The sequence below is a fragment of the Pelmatolapia mariae genome, linkage group LG2 (genome assembly GCF_036321145.2).
Source record: "Pelmatolapia mariae isolate MD_Pm_ZW linkage group LG2, Pm_UMD_F_2, whole genome shotgun sequence".
Classification (NCBI taxonomy): Eukaryota; Metazoa; Chordata; class Actinopteri; order Cichliformes; family Cichlidae; genus Pelmatolapia; species Pelmatolapia mariae.
Window position 1 is genome coordinate 4,988,567 of NC_086228.1, and position 15,226 is coordinate 5,003,792.

The 15,226-nt window shown below is 41.2% G+C and overlaps 1 protein-coding gene across 4 annotated transcripts in view; it reads right to left on the minus strand.

Moving 5' to 3' along the window:
• unc5a (unc-5 netrin receptor A) overlaps positions 1-7,599 on the minus strand; it is a 152,966-nt gene extending 145,367 nt beyond the window's left edge. For all 4 annotated transcript variants that reach the window (XM_063491187.1, XM_063491177.1, XM_063491167.1 and 1 more), the window contains exon 1: positions 7,035-7,599. In XM_063491187.1, coding sequence (XP_063347257.1) covers positions 7,035-7,128 — 94 coding nt within the window. In that variant the 5' untranslated portion in view covers positions 7,129-7,599. The remainder of the gene's footprint in view (positions 1-7,034) is intronic.
• Between the last annotated feature and the right edge of the window lie 7,627 nt (positions 7,600-15,226).

Consider the following 15,226-nt stretch of genomic DNA (forward strand, 5'->3'; position numbering starts at 1 on the left):
AAACAGTGCAACTTAATTTATACTAGTGCTGAAATCAACTTGCTTATGCTGAGATTTCTGTTCTTTTTAGCAGAGAATAGTGTTAAGTTTTAGCTACAAATAAAGGCCACCATTACTACACTCCTATGGCAATGAATTAATCACTTCAAGCCAATGTTCATGTTCAGAGCTGATATTCAAATCTTAATTAAAGCTGTGTTCTAGTTGCTGTGTAGTGTAAAGAGCAATAGGGCATGGGAAACATGCCAAAACGTGGACCTTTGCCTTCTGACAGTACACCATCTTCAAGTTCTCCTAACTAAGAAAAAACAAAACAAAAACACAAAACGCAGCTTTTCATAATCTTTTGAGTCAATTAATCTTTAAACCAGCTAAACCAAAGTAAAATTGGTACATTTTAATTGAACCTAAGAAAAAGTTCCTTTGGAAAGCAAGTAGTAAATGAACTACTTAAATTATGCTAACACAACATCTTATATTTACTGTACTTACATTTTTAGAATGCAACTGCACAAGGCACAAACACTCTTTAACATTATTTCAGTAACGCTTACATGGGTCGTGTCAGATTGTGTGATAAACTGACAAATATTATAATATGGTTGGAGGCCTTTCCTGCGAAGGTTCAGTTTTACTTGAAAGTTTTTTTTATAGATGCTTTTTTTGGACCAAATAACACTTTTCCCCCCCTCTAAACCTTTAGCTTTAGTAGCTTTTAGATGCACAGCATTTGCTTGGAGGAACCCGTCATTGTTCAATGTTACCGTCAGCTATTATTTCTAATGAGTCCTACTGAGTCAATTAAAGCCTTTAAGACTTAAAGGGCTTAATGAAATTCTGTGACTTCACAGGTACAAGGCTACCCAAACCCAATTATTATTTTTTTAGTTCATTAAATAAAAACCGCAACAGTTGAAGAAGTGCAAAGTGCTAATTTTTTATTACGCTGTTGCAGCACAGATTTCCTTTAGTTCTGTTCAAAACAAACCAAAAAACCCAACAACAAACACCAAAATGTGTAATTTCCCTGGGTTGCCACACACGTGCATACGACTGTACCTGCCACACAGACAAGAGAATTTGAAAAAAATGAAACATTTACACAATAAATTTGATCAAATCTGGTCAAATCTTTTCAACGTGTGACCATATCAAATGACCTTCACACTGCTTTAAGCTTCCTTTCCTACTGCAAGCTTTACACTCTTTCCATCCAGTCAACTGTGTGATGAAGTGGAAGTGGCTTTCACATCGCTCCCTGGTGGCCTTAGTAAGAAACTATTAATCTACAGCTCTCCATATTGCATTCAGATCTGCTTTCCCCAGCCACCACCTGGCCTGAAGTAAAGGCCAAGAGAGGACCCAGAGGACTGGACAGGCTCTTATTATGAGCTGCACCAAGACACCTCTGGGTTTCTACGCACTTCCTCTGACAGTGACTGATGGCCAATTAACCATTTGGAGAAGAGTATTGATCACCCGGAGAACAGGAAAGACCTGGAAACGTCTCCTAACACACTGCTATTCTCACTGTGCAGTGTTAGCAACCAGACAGTACATCATGTATACTAAAAACAAATACAGGAAAGCCTTATCACACAAGATTGCATCTCAAGGCCAATCCCCAAAGAGAGTGTTTTCAGATGGGTTTTTCCATGTATCACTCACACCCGCCCACACCGACTCCGAGACGTCACGTTGGTACCCCTACATTTATTTTCCCGCTAATAGTAATGAAGTGTATTCTCCACAGACAGCTGTTTAAAAATCACACAAATCTGTTGTTGTTCTCCGATTATTAATGGTATCCGTGATGATCAAGCCTCCTAGTGTTACTATAAATACATAAAAACAATTTGATTTCCTCACACTGAGGCTACATGAAAACCATTTTTCTGAATTTTACTATTACTGTAAATTCCTGCTGTAAATCAGGCCGGCGAAGATTGTCCAACAGCTCTGCTCAGAGCTCCTCTGTGCTGCTGACTGGGACACAGCTGCTTCTGACGATGCCTAAACGGGGGTCAGTCAAATCAGTGTGGATAGAAGAGCCTCAGCGGTACTCCTGTTCTACTCACATTTAATTTTTCTTACTGCAGATTCGCAGTAAGGGTGCACAGCTCTGGATGGCCCCATCTGCTGTCTGGTTAAATAAAAGTCACCAAAGTCATGGTCAAGAAACTCTGGAGAATGCAACTACAGAATACACTGGCAGCACTAAAAACGTCGTACTGTGAATAATTTCTGGGATAATAATATTCACGGGTCTTCACATTTTTATTTTATTTTTTATAAACAGCAAAAGAACAGATCAGCATCAAAGGTTAAAGCTCTGCTTTACATCTCCTTCCTCCTCATGATGCAGGAAGTGAGAGACAAAAGCTCCAGGGAAAATAACATTTGATTAGAACGTCCAGGGAAAGACCCGGGATTCAGCTTAACAACCTCTTAACCTCTTCCACCAGCACAGCACCAGCTGCACTCATTTCCTCATTTCCACCAACCTCGGAGGCGGTGCTCAAATGTTGACACCGGCAAAACACCACAAAACTGATGGGTGCAAAGTTAGAATCACTGATGTTAAAGGATATGGGAGTGGTAACCACAGGAAATTAACTGATGACTGGCAGATGTAGCCCACAGATTTCGACCACCGTGATTTTCTTCCCACGGAAATTACCACAAATTCTTCTAGCGATAAAACATAACAAGGGGTTATCAAATCTGCCAAAATGTTGGCTGGTTCTTAATAAAGAGGCAATTTCTGCCCCCATAGACTGCTGTTACAGGACAATTAGCAGGAGAAACAACAGTAGAAACTGAGCGCACTCTACAAACTGCTGATACAGTACACTGTCAGATGCTGTGACCTTCTGTGAATTATTGTCCAGGTTTCCATTGAGGACACAGGGTAATCTCATCCCACATCAGGGGTGAAAGGTCAGTTTTATGCTACCTAGATAGAAAACCACAGATAGTAACTATGGCGTGCTAAATTTCAAGTGGGGAAAAAGCCCAACTTCAACCCCTAAGTGCTCTCACATAGACCTGAATCATAGAAATGGGGTAATTGAAACAAAAGGGCAGAGTTTGACAGAGATGTAGTGCCTTCACTGGGCCTCTGCACAGACTGCAGAAAATAAACCCAAACTCCTCCCCCTCTGTCAGGTTCATCCTCCATGTGTCCTTCCTTTACTCCTCAAGATAGCCATTTGCAAATGATAAGTGTAGGGACACAGCCTGTTGAAAGATAAGGCGCTTGGGAATTTGTCACCAAATGGAGCGTGCTCCTCCGCTGTTCAAAGCTGACCCTTGTTGACGTGCACTGTTTACCTTTTATTCATTCATTCTGAACTATTATCTCAGCCTTCATTAATCACGGTAACTCAAACTGAGAAAATGACTTTTGCGGGACTTGGACAGGAAAGGGATTAACTCACTTCATCCGTTTTCTGCCGTGCAAACAAATGATTAAAAGTGAATAATAACGCAATACATCTGATCCGTTCGTTCTCGGAAACAAGCAATCCAGCTCGCTCCGTCATTTTGATATCATCCAATTCAAATTTTGCGAGCTAAATTCATCGCACGCGCGTGTACTCCTCAGGAGAGAATTCGTTTTAATTCCTTACCGTTCCTTTGGTGTAATTGCCTCCTCGCTTGATATGTTCTGCATCTGTACATCATGCTAATTTACCGTGTATCAGCAGTTGAGAAAATAATTTTAAACAAAAATTTCCCTCCCACCACTGTTCAAGTCTCCCCCCTTTGTCTGTGTCATTTGTATTCATCTCCCACGACTGCAGGGAACGAAAACTCTTTCTGGTTGTAAATTATCGCTTCCCCGTAAAAGACCATATCCCTGCAAATACATGGCGATCATTTGCCATGCATTAGCTACGGGACAAAAACGAAGTGGTTTTAAATTCCTCTGACCAGAAGGCAATTTCCCCCAATAAATTATGTTAATTTCTGCTTTCGCTCTCCTTATCGCATTCTTTAGTGAGTCAATGAGGAGAGACAAAACTGGCTGTGAGAAAGACAACTCTGGGATGATTCACATTAGAATGATGAGAGACATCTGGCAAGAGAATCCCTTACAATACTGTACTAAGAAATGGGGACTCACAAATTGCTGTATTATGCAACAGACTTGTGGTTGTTGTTGTTTAATGGCCATCCCCTTGCATCAGCACAAGGTTTACACCCCGTGGAAATTGCTCTGAGGTGACTGTTCGCACAACCAGGAAGGTGCCTGATACCAAATCCCATGCTACCTCGCTGAACCAGACAACAATCGCTTGGCAACATTCTCACTGGGCAGATGAAAAACAAACAAATAATTCTGATTCTTGCTGCATGCAGGAACTAACAGGACATTAATAACAGGTAACAGACCAAAGTTTGAATACAGGGTAAAAAACAGAAGGAACAGGAATTGGACTAATCAGCAGACATAAACCTTAGACACACACACACAGCAGAAATGCATGTATGCAAATCCTTGTGGAAACACCCTCCCACATACACAAAAACAACACACACGCACCTTGCATACTGAAAACATCGAGTGCTGTGCACACATGCGCACGCACATACACACACAAACTGGCAAATCAGAACGGTTCTTTGTTCCTGAGGCTGAAAGCGTACCTACCCCCGCTGTCCGGCCCGTCAGATCACTCACAACACAGTGAAAGGGAAAGTGCTCAGCTAGCTCAAACTTAGATTGACAGGCCTACCTTTATTACTGAGTGAGTTATGTTTCCCTGCAAAAAAGACAAGCCGGCTTTGATACTGACGAATGCCTAGTCAGCTCTTTGCCTCGCTACAGAGGACAGCTCGACTGAACTCGGCCGAGTCTGTCCCAGTCCTGATGTCGAAAGAATTGGCTTCCAAATTACCTTCCGATTCATTTCTGGATCTCACTTTAGCCTTAAAAAAAAAAGAAAAAAAGTGGCCACTAAGCTGTGATAGGTGCCTGGAGGGCTGCCTGTACTGACCTGATGTATGACAGAGTGACAAGACTGAAACATGGAGAAGAGCGGTCTGGAAGGAAATGTGATACAGAAGAAAGACAGAAGAACGGGGAAGTGAGAAGAAATTTCACAATTAACCCCACATCCATCTCCCTCTATACATAATATATTCTCTTCAGGGGTCATGAGAAAGCTGTGAGCCTTATCCAGAAAGCAGTGAGTGACAGGCAGGGAAACACCCCGGTTAGAGCTCCAGTCCATCACCGAGCGAACAAAGAAACTGCAAACACCTTTGGGAATTCAGAGTCTTGAAAATCGACCTACAACCGCCGGTCTTTGGACTGTGGGAGGAAACCAGGGCACGCACAGGAAACCAAATGAACACGGCAGGAACACGCAACCTCCACACCAAAACAGCTTGCTGCGGGGCAACGGCGCTAAGCCGCTGAACCACCACACCACCCATATAGAACCCAGGAACCCCATCAAAACACATCACTTCCAACATGAATCACAAACTGACTTGTAAATGCCAGCACACTGCTACTTACTTAGCTTGATATATGGAGGTCCCTCGAGCATGACTGTTTATTTAATCCTAATATATTCATAATTATACCCTAATTAATGCAAGGGAGGAAAAAAAAAAAGCTCGCTGAATTCATCATCTCGGTGTCCTGAAGCAGAAGACACAAATACAGCAACTTTAACATGTTTTGCCTTCCGTCCAAAGCAAGGTTAACAGTTTGGATACGAGCGCGAGGCAAATGGTGTGTGGAAACTCTTGAGTTTTGGATACTCACCAGCAGCTTCCAGCTGTGTGGCACAGTCAGGGTGATATTTAGCATCAGAGGGAATGTTTAAATAAAGTGCTTTAAACAGTCCAAGTGCTGAACTGTGAAATAATGTGTTATGAGCAACAGTGAAATTGACTGCATTGGCTGAATAACTAATGTGGACGTTAGATGGCTGGTTTGATTGTGCACCATGGTGAATATTAGGGGTCAGTGAACAGCACTTGGTTGAGCTGGATTTGAACAAAAACGAAAGAGGCATTTGCACAGCTGGTTGTGATCATGAGAACATTTTTCCTTTAAAAAAAAAAATCAACATTAAAAGAGTAAGAGTATCTTATAGCTCATTTTTCGAAAAAGGATTTTGCTGCTGTGAGAAACTTCCATCCTCGGTGCTTTAGCCCACCTCGCTTGTTGATGATTGTTTAGCACATTTGCATGCAATCGGGGAGCGTCTGGCCAAGCTACATCATAAAATCTAACTCATCAGTACGAGTAGGTCGTCTACCAACTCAGTAAAGCTGTCAGCATAGTGCAAATGCAGCAAGAATGACTCCTGGCCGGAGAGAAACGTGGAGTTGAACGATGCTGTCTGCAGCCAGCCGGAGAGGCTGTGACTACACCACGGTGTGCTCGGTCCGCTCTGTCCTCCACACACACACACACACACACACACACACACACACACACCTCGGAGATTTAATAAGACAATCACGAGGGTAGCGTTACTGAAGGTTGTTTATGTGGCAGGAGGAAAGGAGCGCGACGTTACCGGGCACTAGCTTTTATTGTCCGCGGGCCCCGTGTCTGCCCCAATCATCTTTTTTATTATAGTTCTGATTTCCCCCTCTCAGGCAGGTGTTAGCCCCAAGTTACACGACAGCAGGAATAAAAACGCGTGCCATAAACTTCTCGTTGCTGCTTCGAATTTAAAGAAGAAGAAGAAGAAGAAGAAGAAAGCTGGAAGAGGTTATTTGGCATTTGTCTGTAAGTTTTAACCTTGGTAGTCACGTCTGCACCCCCCCAGTAACCTTGAAGGTGTAGGCTAATTGACGAGTGCTGGTGCTAGCAAATTAGGGAATAATAACGACCGCCAACAACGTGCGCACCGGAATTTCGACGAAAACACCAGCAAACAACTTGTCACGTGCAAGCCTTCCAGGTTCTACAACACACACACAAAAACTGTTTACCAGTAAAATAAATTAAATAAAATACAAATAATAAAAAGCAGAAACAGTTTAATTGCAGCCCAACTCACCACCAGTGCAGGTGAAGCCACAGAGGACGAGCCAGAGCGCAAGGAGCGTGGCGCTGAGCCTACAGCGGACAAAGGGGCCCAGAAGTAAGGGCATCTTCGTGGGTTTTTTTTCTATCACCTAAGTTTTAGAAAAAGGCAGAGAGCAGAGACGAAACACGGGCACACTGGGCTTTTTAAAGGTCCGGAGAGTGTCCTCTGTAGCACTTCACGCCTGTTCTTTTTTCCCCCTCACGCCCAAGTCCTTTCCTCAGCACATATCCTCCTGCCGTAGCGTGGCCATCAGTATCCCGGTCGTGCGTCTTCGTTGCTCAGAACAACGCATCACAGGTGTGGTAAATAAACTGCTGCCTCGCTCTCGCCTCCGCGGGTTTTACTGTAGTCTACTGTATTTCTCCAAAAGCAGCTATCCGTTCACAACTCTCCCTCCGTCTCGGAGCCGAGGAGGGGAGGGTGTTTCTTTGCTTTCTTTCTTCTCACTTTGCAGCCTTCGCGCGAAAGAATACCTTCTCCAAATGCGAAAAGGGAGAGAACTGGCATCGGAGAAAGAACATCTGCTTGCACAGCAATGCTGAAGTGCTTAGAGTCAGGGGAAGGTATAAGCTGCGATGGACGGAGGCGCAAAACCAGGAACGGATTTTGCCTGCACGCTGGGATCGGAGCGCCCTGAGCGCGCCCTACTGCTTTCTCTTAGACAAACATTTACATATCTTATAATACGCCAAACTAACCACACGCTGGAAAAATGCGCATAAAAATGAAAATGATTTCATTCACATCCACGCAATTTGTTTTTTTTTCTTCGTTTGTTTTTTTTTTCACATCTTCTGCCTTACATGGAAATGATGGATATGACATTCAGCTATGCAGGATAGGAATCACATGAGTGCTTTGCATACAGATTCACACAGATCACATCTGCATGTCGTTGAGGTTCAGTTAAATATGCCTCTGGTTTTTCCGTGTGCGTCTGCGTGTGCATCAGTGATGGACAAACATGGGCGAAGAAGCACGAGGATTAGCACTCCCGTGAGAGTGTACACCTGTCAGCAAACTCACACCAGGATGTGACTTATGTTCCAGATAGCTTTTCCTCATTTTCTGGGGGTGTCAGTGGAGTGATTATCAGACTCTTCAGCCGTGCCTTTTACAACGCTGCCAAAAATCGACAGCAGATTATTAATACACTTCAGAAGGGGAGGGGGTGGTGATGGAGGTGGCGGTGGGGAGTGTATCTTTGTTTATCCATTTCTCCACTCCCACATACTAGTCAGCAGAATGATAAGTGAAAGCACAGGACTTGGACCACTGTCTTACCAGCTAATTATGGGGCTCATGCAGATGGATGATTTCTTAGATAGAGCTCAGCTATTATGCAAACTCATTAAGACCTTCTCTCTATCCAGCATCTCTCGCTAAAGGTCAGAGTCACAGTCGGAATGGCAGAACAAAGCACAGACACATGCACGCACATGCTGAAATAAAAAAAAAGGCCCTATGGTTCACTATCCACTGCTGACAGGCAGCGTGAATGTGGTGGGCCAGGAAAGGCAGATGTACAGCAGCTGAATGGAAGGGGAATGACTCAGCTTTGGTCACTTGTGAGGTTGTTCGTAATGATCTTTCTCATTCTGCTAATCTGCTCTGAGTCCTATCAGACGCTGCAAGCTGGAGACTGCCTCTTCCAGTCACTGTATATAAATGCACAGTCGGTCATATTATTTTCTTAAAAAGAAGCAGGGCTTGCTACATGTGCTTAAAGGAATTATTAGTGTGTTTTCTTGCCGTGGTGAGCAGCTTGCCGAGTCAAAGCAGGTCATAACCTCTTCCACAGTCTTCTAGATCCAGCGTCTCTCTCTTTTGCTCCCTCGATCAGACTACAATGAGCAATCACAGCTCTTCGGAGAGTTGACACATTCAGTTGTTCATCGATCTGTGGTGTTGTAATTAATTTTCTCTCCACCACTGGCTTGACTTAGAATATCCCCAGACTCGATGCAGCTTGTTCTCCTGCAGTCAATTGCAAAACCAAGACGGAGCCATCGTTTCTTTTGTATCACCTCGACTTCTTCAGAGCAGCTACACGACCGCTTTTGATGGCTTGATAAGAAATAAGGAAACTTGGGTGTGACGTGTTTACAGATTAATAAACTGTTGGGCATCCTTCCCTAAAATTGCACAATTACACTCCCAGGATATGCAACCTATTAAGACGGAATCACCAAGTCAATAAATATTGATCCGAAGAAGGTGTCCAGCATGAAATTAATATTATTTATTGTTTGCAAACAACACAGGAAGTCCCGGGAGGAGGATGCAACGCAGGACCCAGTCTCCCTTTCAGCACCGACTTGTGGAGAGAGAGGGAGGGTGTATCAGCTTCCATCATGACCACAGCTTCACAGCCTGTTGTTTTGTTTATATCAAATTAAACTGCAATGCTACTCTAGAGAGATATAATTGACCACAGTCTCAGATTAAATGACTGTAAAGATCTTAATAAGCCATCAGTGGATTGCATATTACATTGCAAACCACTTATAAGGATGCAGTCCAATGAGAATGAAACTGGGGTTCAGATTTGCATGCCACAGCACTTTAACCATTCATTACCGTGCAAAAATGACTGTATGGTGATCAATAGTGTATCACTTTAATTAAATATTATTGATATGGGGTTAGGGAAATTAATTTGGAGCCAAATAAGACCTAGTAGTGTCGGAACAGCATGTAATGCCTTCACATCATAACATCTCAAGTGTTTTTCTTTCTTCTTTTTTTAAATATTCACTATAATAAATAAATGACCAACTCCCCCGACCTTAATGAAATCACAGTGAATGCGGCTATACTTAGGGTTCACATTAAAGACGTTAAAGCGCAGGTTATCTACGAGTTCTCTAAAAGCCATCATCGCCGCTGCATTAGAAACACGGCTCCTTATTACTGTATCTACTGCAGCTCTCAATACACTAGTAAAAATGTTATGATCTGGATATGCTAGGCATAGCTGTGACTTTGTTTAATTAAATTATTTCACACAAGTGGAGATAAAATAGCCTCCGTGTGATCTCACCCCATCTTGTGCAGTTGGGTGAGGAGCAAAACCAAATGAGAGCGAGAAATGGGGAGTTTAAAAAACAGAAGGGAAGAAAGTGAAGGGAAGGAAAGGGAGAGCGGTGTGGGGGTGGGATGAAGGAGCCCACTGAAGGTCTCTCATTTCAGCAGCACAGACTGCTGATGAAGCTGAACTTCCAATATCCCACCACTTCAGCTCTGATGATTTCTCAATTTTACAGATATGGCCCGAGAATATGATTTGATGAAAATGTAAAATGGGATAACCACCAAATCATATGAAATGGGCCACATTTTATTCCATGACTATAAATCAAACGCAGACACTCCAAAAATTAAAGTTGATTTTGTGTTTTTGATTCAAAGTACACCTCTCCCGACTCGGAGGAATCGAGATATGTCCCTCAAATTAAGATTATCTGTCATGGAGATTCCCCGCACACTTTGTAAGTGGAAGGACTCGATTGTTAAGAGAAAACCCGGCAATTTTGACCGTAGAGTTGTTCCAAAAGAGAATTTATTCATTGAATGTGTTTCCATCCCAAATAGATTCCGCCTAATCTAAAACACTGCACGAGCGTTTGGAAATATATGATGATTTCATTTTCTTTCAGTCTCAGGGTCATAAATAAATTTGCATTCTGTCAGCAAAATGGGCTAACTGACTTGTAATTCATCAAACCCACTGCTCAGAGCTTAAACAGTTCAACACATGGTAACCTATTTTTGTGGGTTTCTTTTTTTCACAGAGTTGCCTCGCAGCTGTGTGCTCTCGTAGGTGAAAAAGAGGAAAAAAAGGCACACTTACATTTTAAAAACCTCATGCAAAATAAAATAAAGAAGAGAAATTAACACCGACAGTGACACATTTCAGGGGGCAGACTTTCATTCTGGAAGATGCATCTGCATAAGGAGCTGATTGCAAATGTTAACAAAGCCTATGGTATCTAATCACATCCGAATGAGCTCGATTTGCCCAACAACGCCCAAAAACAGGATGTGCGTTCATTCTTTCCACTTAAAATAGTTTATACCGATACAAAATTCTTTACGCTTGACAAAGTATGAGATTACAGCTTTACTGGAACGACTTCAGCAGACAATGGGTGACAGTAAAAAGTGTCAGACGGAACGTTTTTTCCCACAAGTTTTTTTTTCCACCCATCTACATTTCATTATTCTCAAAAAAGCAAAGAAAAAAAAAGATTTCCTGAAGTGTGCTTCCTGGACCGACACTCTTGTTGTCACAATGTCTAAGCGTGCATGGGAGAGGAGACTTTGAATGATGTTGAATGTTTTATGACTCCCTGCTTTTGTGTCAGTCCTTTGGAAAGCTGCTCTGAGACTCTGATAGGAGAACTTTGCCTACCACAGCTGAGTGTGACAGCGTAGTGTGGGAATAACACACAGACCAGCCACACTTCCTTTCAACGTGACTGGTCTCAAGACTAAGAAAATGTAACCTGAAAACATATTAGGGTAAAAAATGGGGGAACTATTTAATTATTATTTTTTTGTTTCGTGTAAATTTCAAAGAGCGGTGCTGTTAATAGTAACGGTAACCGTGGCAGCAAGTACAAAAAACATTCACAATCTCATTTTAATAATACTGCTGTTTTAGAAGCTGTATTATTAAAAGCAAATGTACAATTCACTCCACAACAAGCACTGACCGGACACTTTGTTAGGCACGCCTTGCAGTTGTTGGGTTGGCATCGGTTTTGCCTTCAGAGCTGCCTTAATTATTTGTGACACAGATTCAACTCAGAGATTTTGATCCATATTGACATGATAGTATCACACAGTTATTTCATATTTTCCATGATGTTATCTCCCATTCTACAACATCCAAAAGGTGAGATCTGCTGACTGTAGAGGCCATTTCAGTACAGCTACCGGTCTTCTGCTGCTGTAAGCAATCCGCTTCAAGGTTTCACTTGTGCATTCAGAGATGCTCATCTGCATACCCTGGTTATAGCGAGTGGTTATTTGAGTTTCCTATTAGCTCAACGCTGATATGTAATCATTCTCCTCTGACCTCTGGCGTCAACAAAGCATTTTTGCCTAGAGAACTGCTGCTCAGTGGATACTATTCTCTGTAAACTCTGGAGATGGATGTGCAGGAAAATCCCAGTAGATCAAAATGCACAACCCAGCAAGTCTTTCTTTCCCAGTCTGATGCTTGGTTTGAAATTCAGCAGTGGACATCATTAACAGTTACTGTCTGTTATTGTGCAGAGTTTCATCAATCATTTGGTAAATGAAAGATCGGAAATAGCAAATAAATAAATAACCATTCTGATTTTCAGACATAGAAAGGTACATCTCCAAATATTGAAGTCTGCCCAGTTGAGAAACAGAAACAACAGCTTGAAAGGTTCAATCACAGGATAACAGAGTTAATCAGCTTGCAGTGGAAGTTAAATATTTCTTTTGTCCACGTCTTTTATTTCTATCTTTGAAAGATCATGGTTTTACATAAATCGCTAAAAAGCACATAACCAGCTGCAAGCACAGATGAATGCACGAGTTCTAGTAGTCCAGTGATATAAAAATATATTAACACTATCAGAAGCCTTTTACTTTTACATCTGAAACTTGAATTGTTTTCTCAGGGTGTTACAGTTATAAAATAATTTTCAGTGAACCACTTAATTAACACGTAAGATATATATACGCACATCTGCTGTCATTAGTACATGTTCAACCTTCCCAAAAATATCCAGTGAGAATATCTTTTGTACAAGATATGATGATCCCACTCAGGCAAATAACACTTCAAAAAGATGCAAAGACATGTGCAAGCTTATGTAAAACATCCAGTTTCAAATTAAAGAGCAATGACCTACAGTGGCTCAGTCTAATAATTTTACTCTGGTAAAAGTGTCATATAGCAAGAATAAATGAGACATGCATTTGTCAAATCACAACTCAATACTCTCTTTGACATTTGACATGCAAATAGATACAGTTACTGTGTTAATGGAATGGATGGATCTTTCTGTCACACAACCCGGTCGGCTCAATGACATTTTAATTAACTAATATCTTTTGAACGTGCAGGTATAAGCGGGCTCTTGGTTAGATTTATGCAGCAATTAGAGTATATTCCAGCACAAAGGCATTTCTTGGAAACCTTGTTCAACATTCCCAAGATCACCTTAATGCGATCCATTTCTGCCTCCGACTGCATTCATCCGAAGGGAGTTAGAAAATAAACAGGAGCCAGTGGACGACGCCTGTATACATTTAAATCTTTATTTTGCCTCTCAGTGTCTGTTTGTGAGACGTCCGATCTATTTGTCTGAACACATTCTTGGAGAGATGTCAGAACGCTATTGACAGAGACCAATCGGGAGGCGAGCGCACATATTGTTCACTCCTCACACATCCTGCTCATTCAATTCTGGGAAATTGCTCTGCCTCAAAAAAGGCTGTCATTATTTTGTCACTCAGCATCCCAGGTGACATTTACAGCAAATAACCTCACTGGGTGAAGGAAACGCCACTGAGAAAATATGAAGTCATGTTTCCAGCTTGAAAACAAAGTGATTGTGCGTCAAGTACCAAAAATATTGACTTTAGTAGGATAAATGTAGGATAATTGATACACTTAAATGGAAATTGAAAAAGCCACTGCAATATCATAAACTTCACTTAGGTTGAGAAAATCATTTGGACTATACTTAAATTTTGACTGAGATGTTTTAAACTTTATAAAACTATTATATTTCTTTAAGTCAGCTTGACTAAAGATTAAAATCATTATTTTTCTTTAACAAAATCGTCCCCATTTCCAAAGCTTTGCTCTGGCGTTTAATTAAACAGGATGTTTTAGTATGTTCCCAACACCATGTGATTATTTGAGTCCTATGTGGCTTGTGTTAATGGAGCTATTAACTATGTATGGATGATGGGTTTCACAAAACAGCCACAGATACTTTTTTGAGTGCTGCACTCATGCGTCCTGTACTGTACCTGCCAGAATGACAGATGGCTGTATTACTGATGAAGCCAATTCAAAAATGCAGCCTTCAATTTGATACAGGGCGGCGGTGAAGGCAAGCAGAGAGCCCACCTGATGTTTTCTTATGCTGTGCACACACACAAACACATACACAGACATCTATATGATGGCCAAGATAGTTTGGCCTTTTAAGGCATTTTTTTCTGCTTGTAAATGCATACACTGAAAAAAAAATTCAGTTATTTTTAAATTAAGGAATTTCTTTGCAGATTTTTTTTCTTATTTTTAATCAGACGATGAATTTTCAATGCCCTTAATCTTTTGTCAAAAAAAAAAAATGTCAGGAAAAACTGACATTTTCCTGTTTTTGATTTATCGTATATCCAAGAACTCAATTATCATCAGTGCAAGCCACAACTTGCACAGATCACATAGATTCAGAAGTTTAAAAATGCCTCACATCCACTTAATATTGACATTGGCAAATGTCTAACTGAGATAATGGGTTTCCCACAGCTACTATAAACTGAATACAGCACTCACAACTCTTAAAATGCTTATATTATAGTGGAATATTAATGGAAATTGAAAACACTGACCCTGGCTGAAGAGCTTAATCACATGACCCAGGTGGACAGGCATCAGTATTACAGGCCTAATTCATTAAAGGAAACACTTAAGTCTCCTCTTGGGCCAAGTCTCTTCAAGTGTTAAAACCCGTGAGTCCTGTGCATGTCACTGTAATAGATGGCAGCTCAGCAGTTAAGCCTTTTTCAATAGCACATTCTGGAGTTAGATAATGGACAACATTTCTGCTCTTTTACATGCCTGCTTAGACAGGACGAGTGCTTTAAATAACAATTTAAATTTCTATTGCAACTGATATATAGAAAGAGGTGTCATTTATTTTATATAATTCTAATTTCTGAAAAAAATTAATATAGTTTAGAACTATTAAGCCAAAAAAGAGGATAAAGTTTTGGAAATCAATGAAAGAATGCGTTAAAAGCAAACATTCACTGCATTACTTTAGTATACATTTGAGAGTAGAGTTTCAGAGTAAATATGTTACCTACAAGACAATAAATTCATCTCTTCATTACAACGCCATAACACACTGACAATGAAATGTAAACAAACCACACAGGTT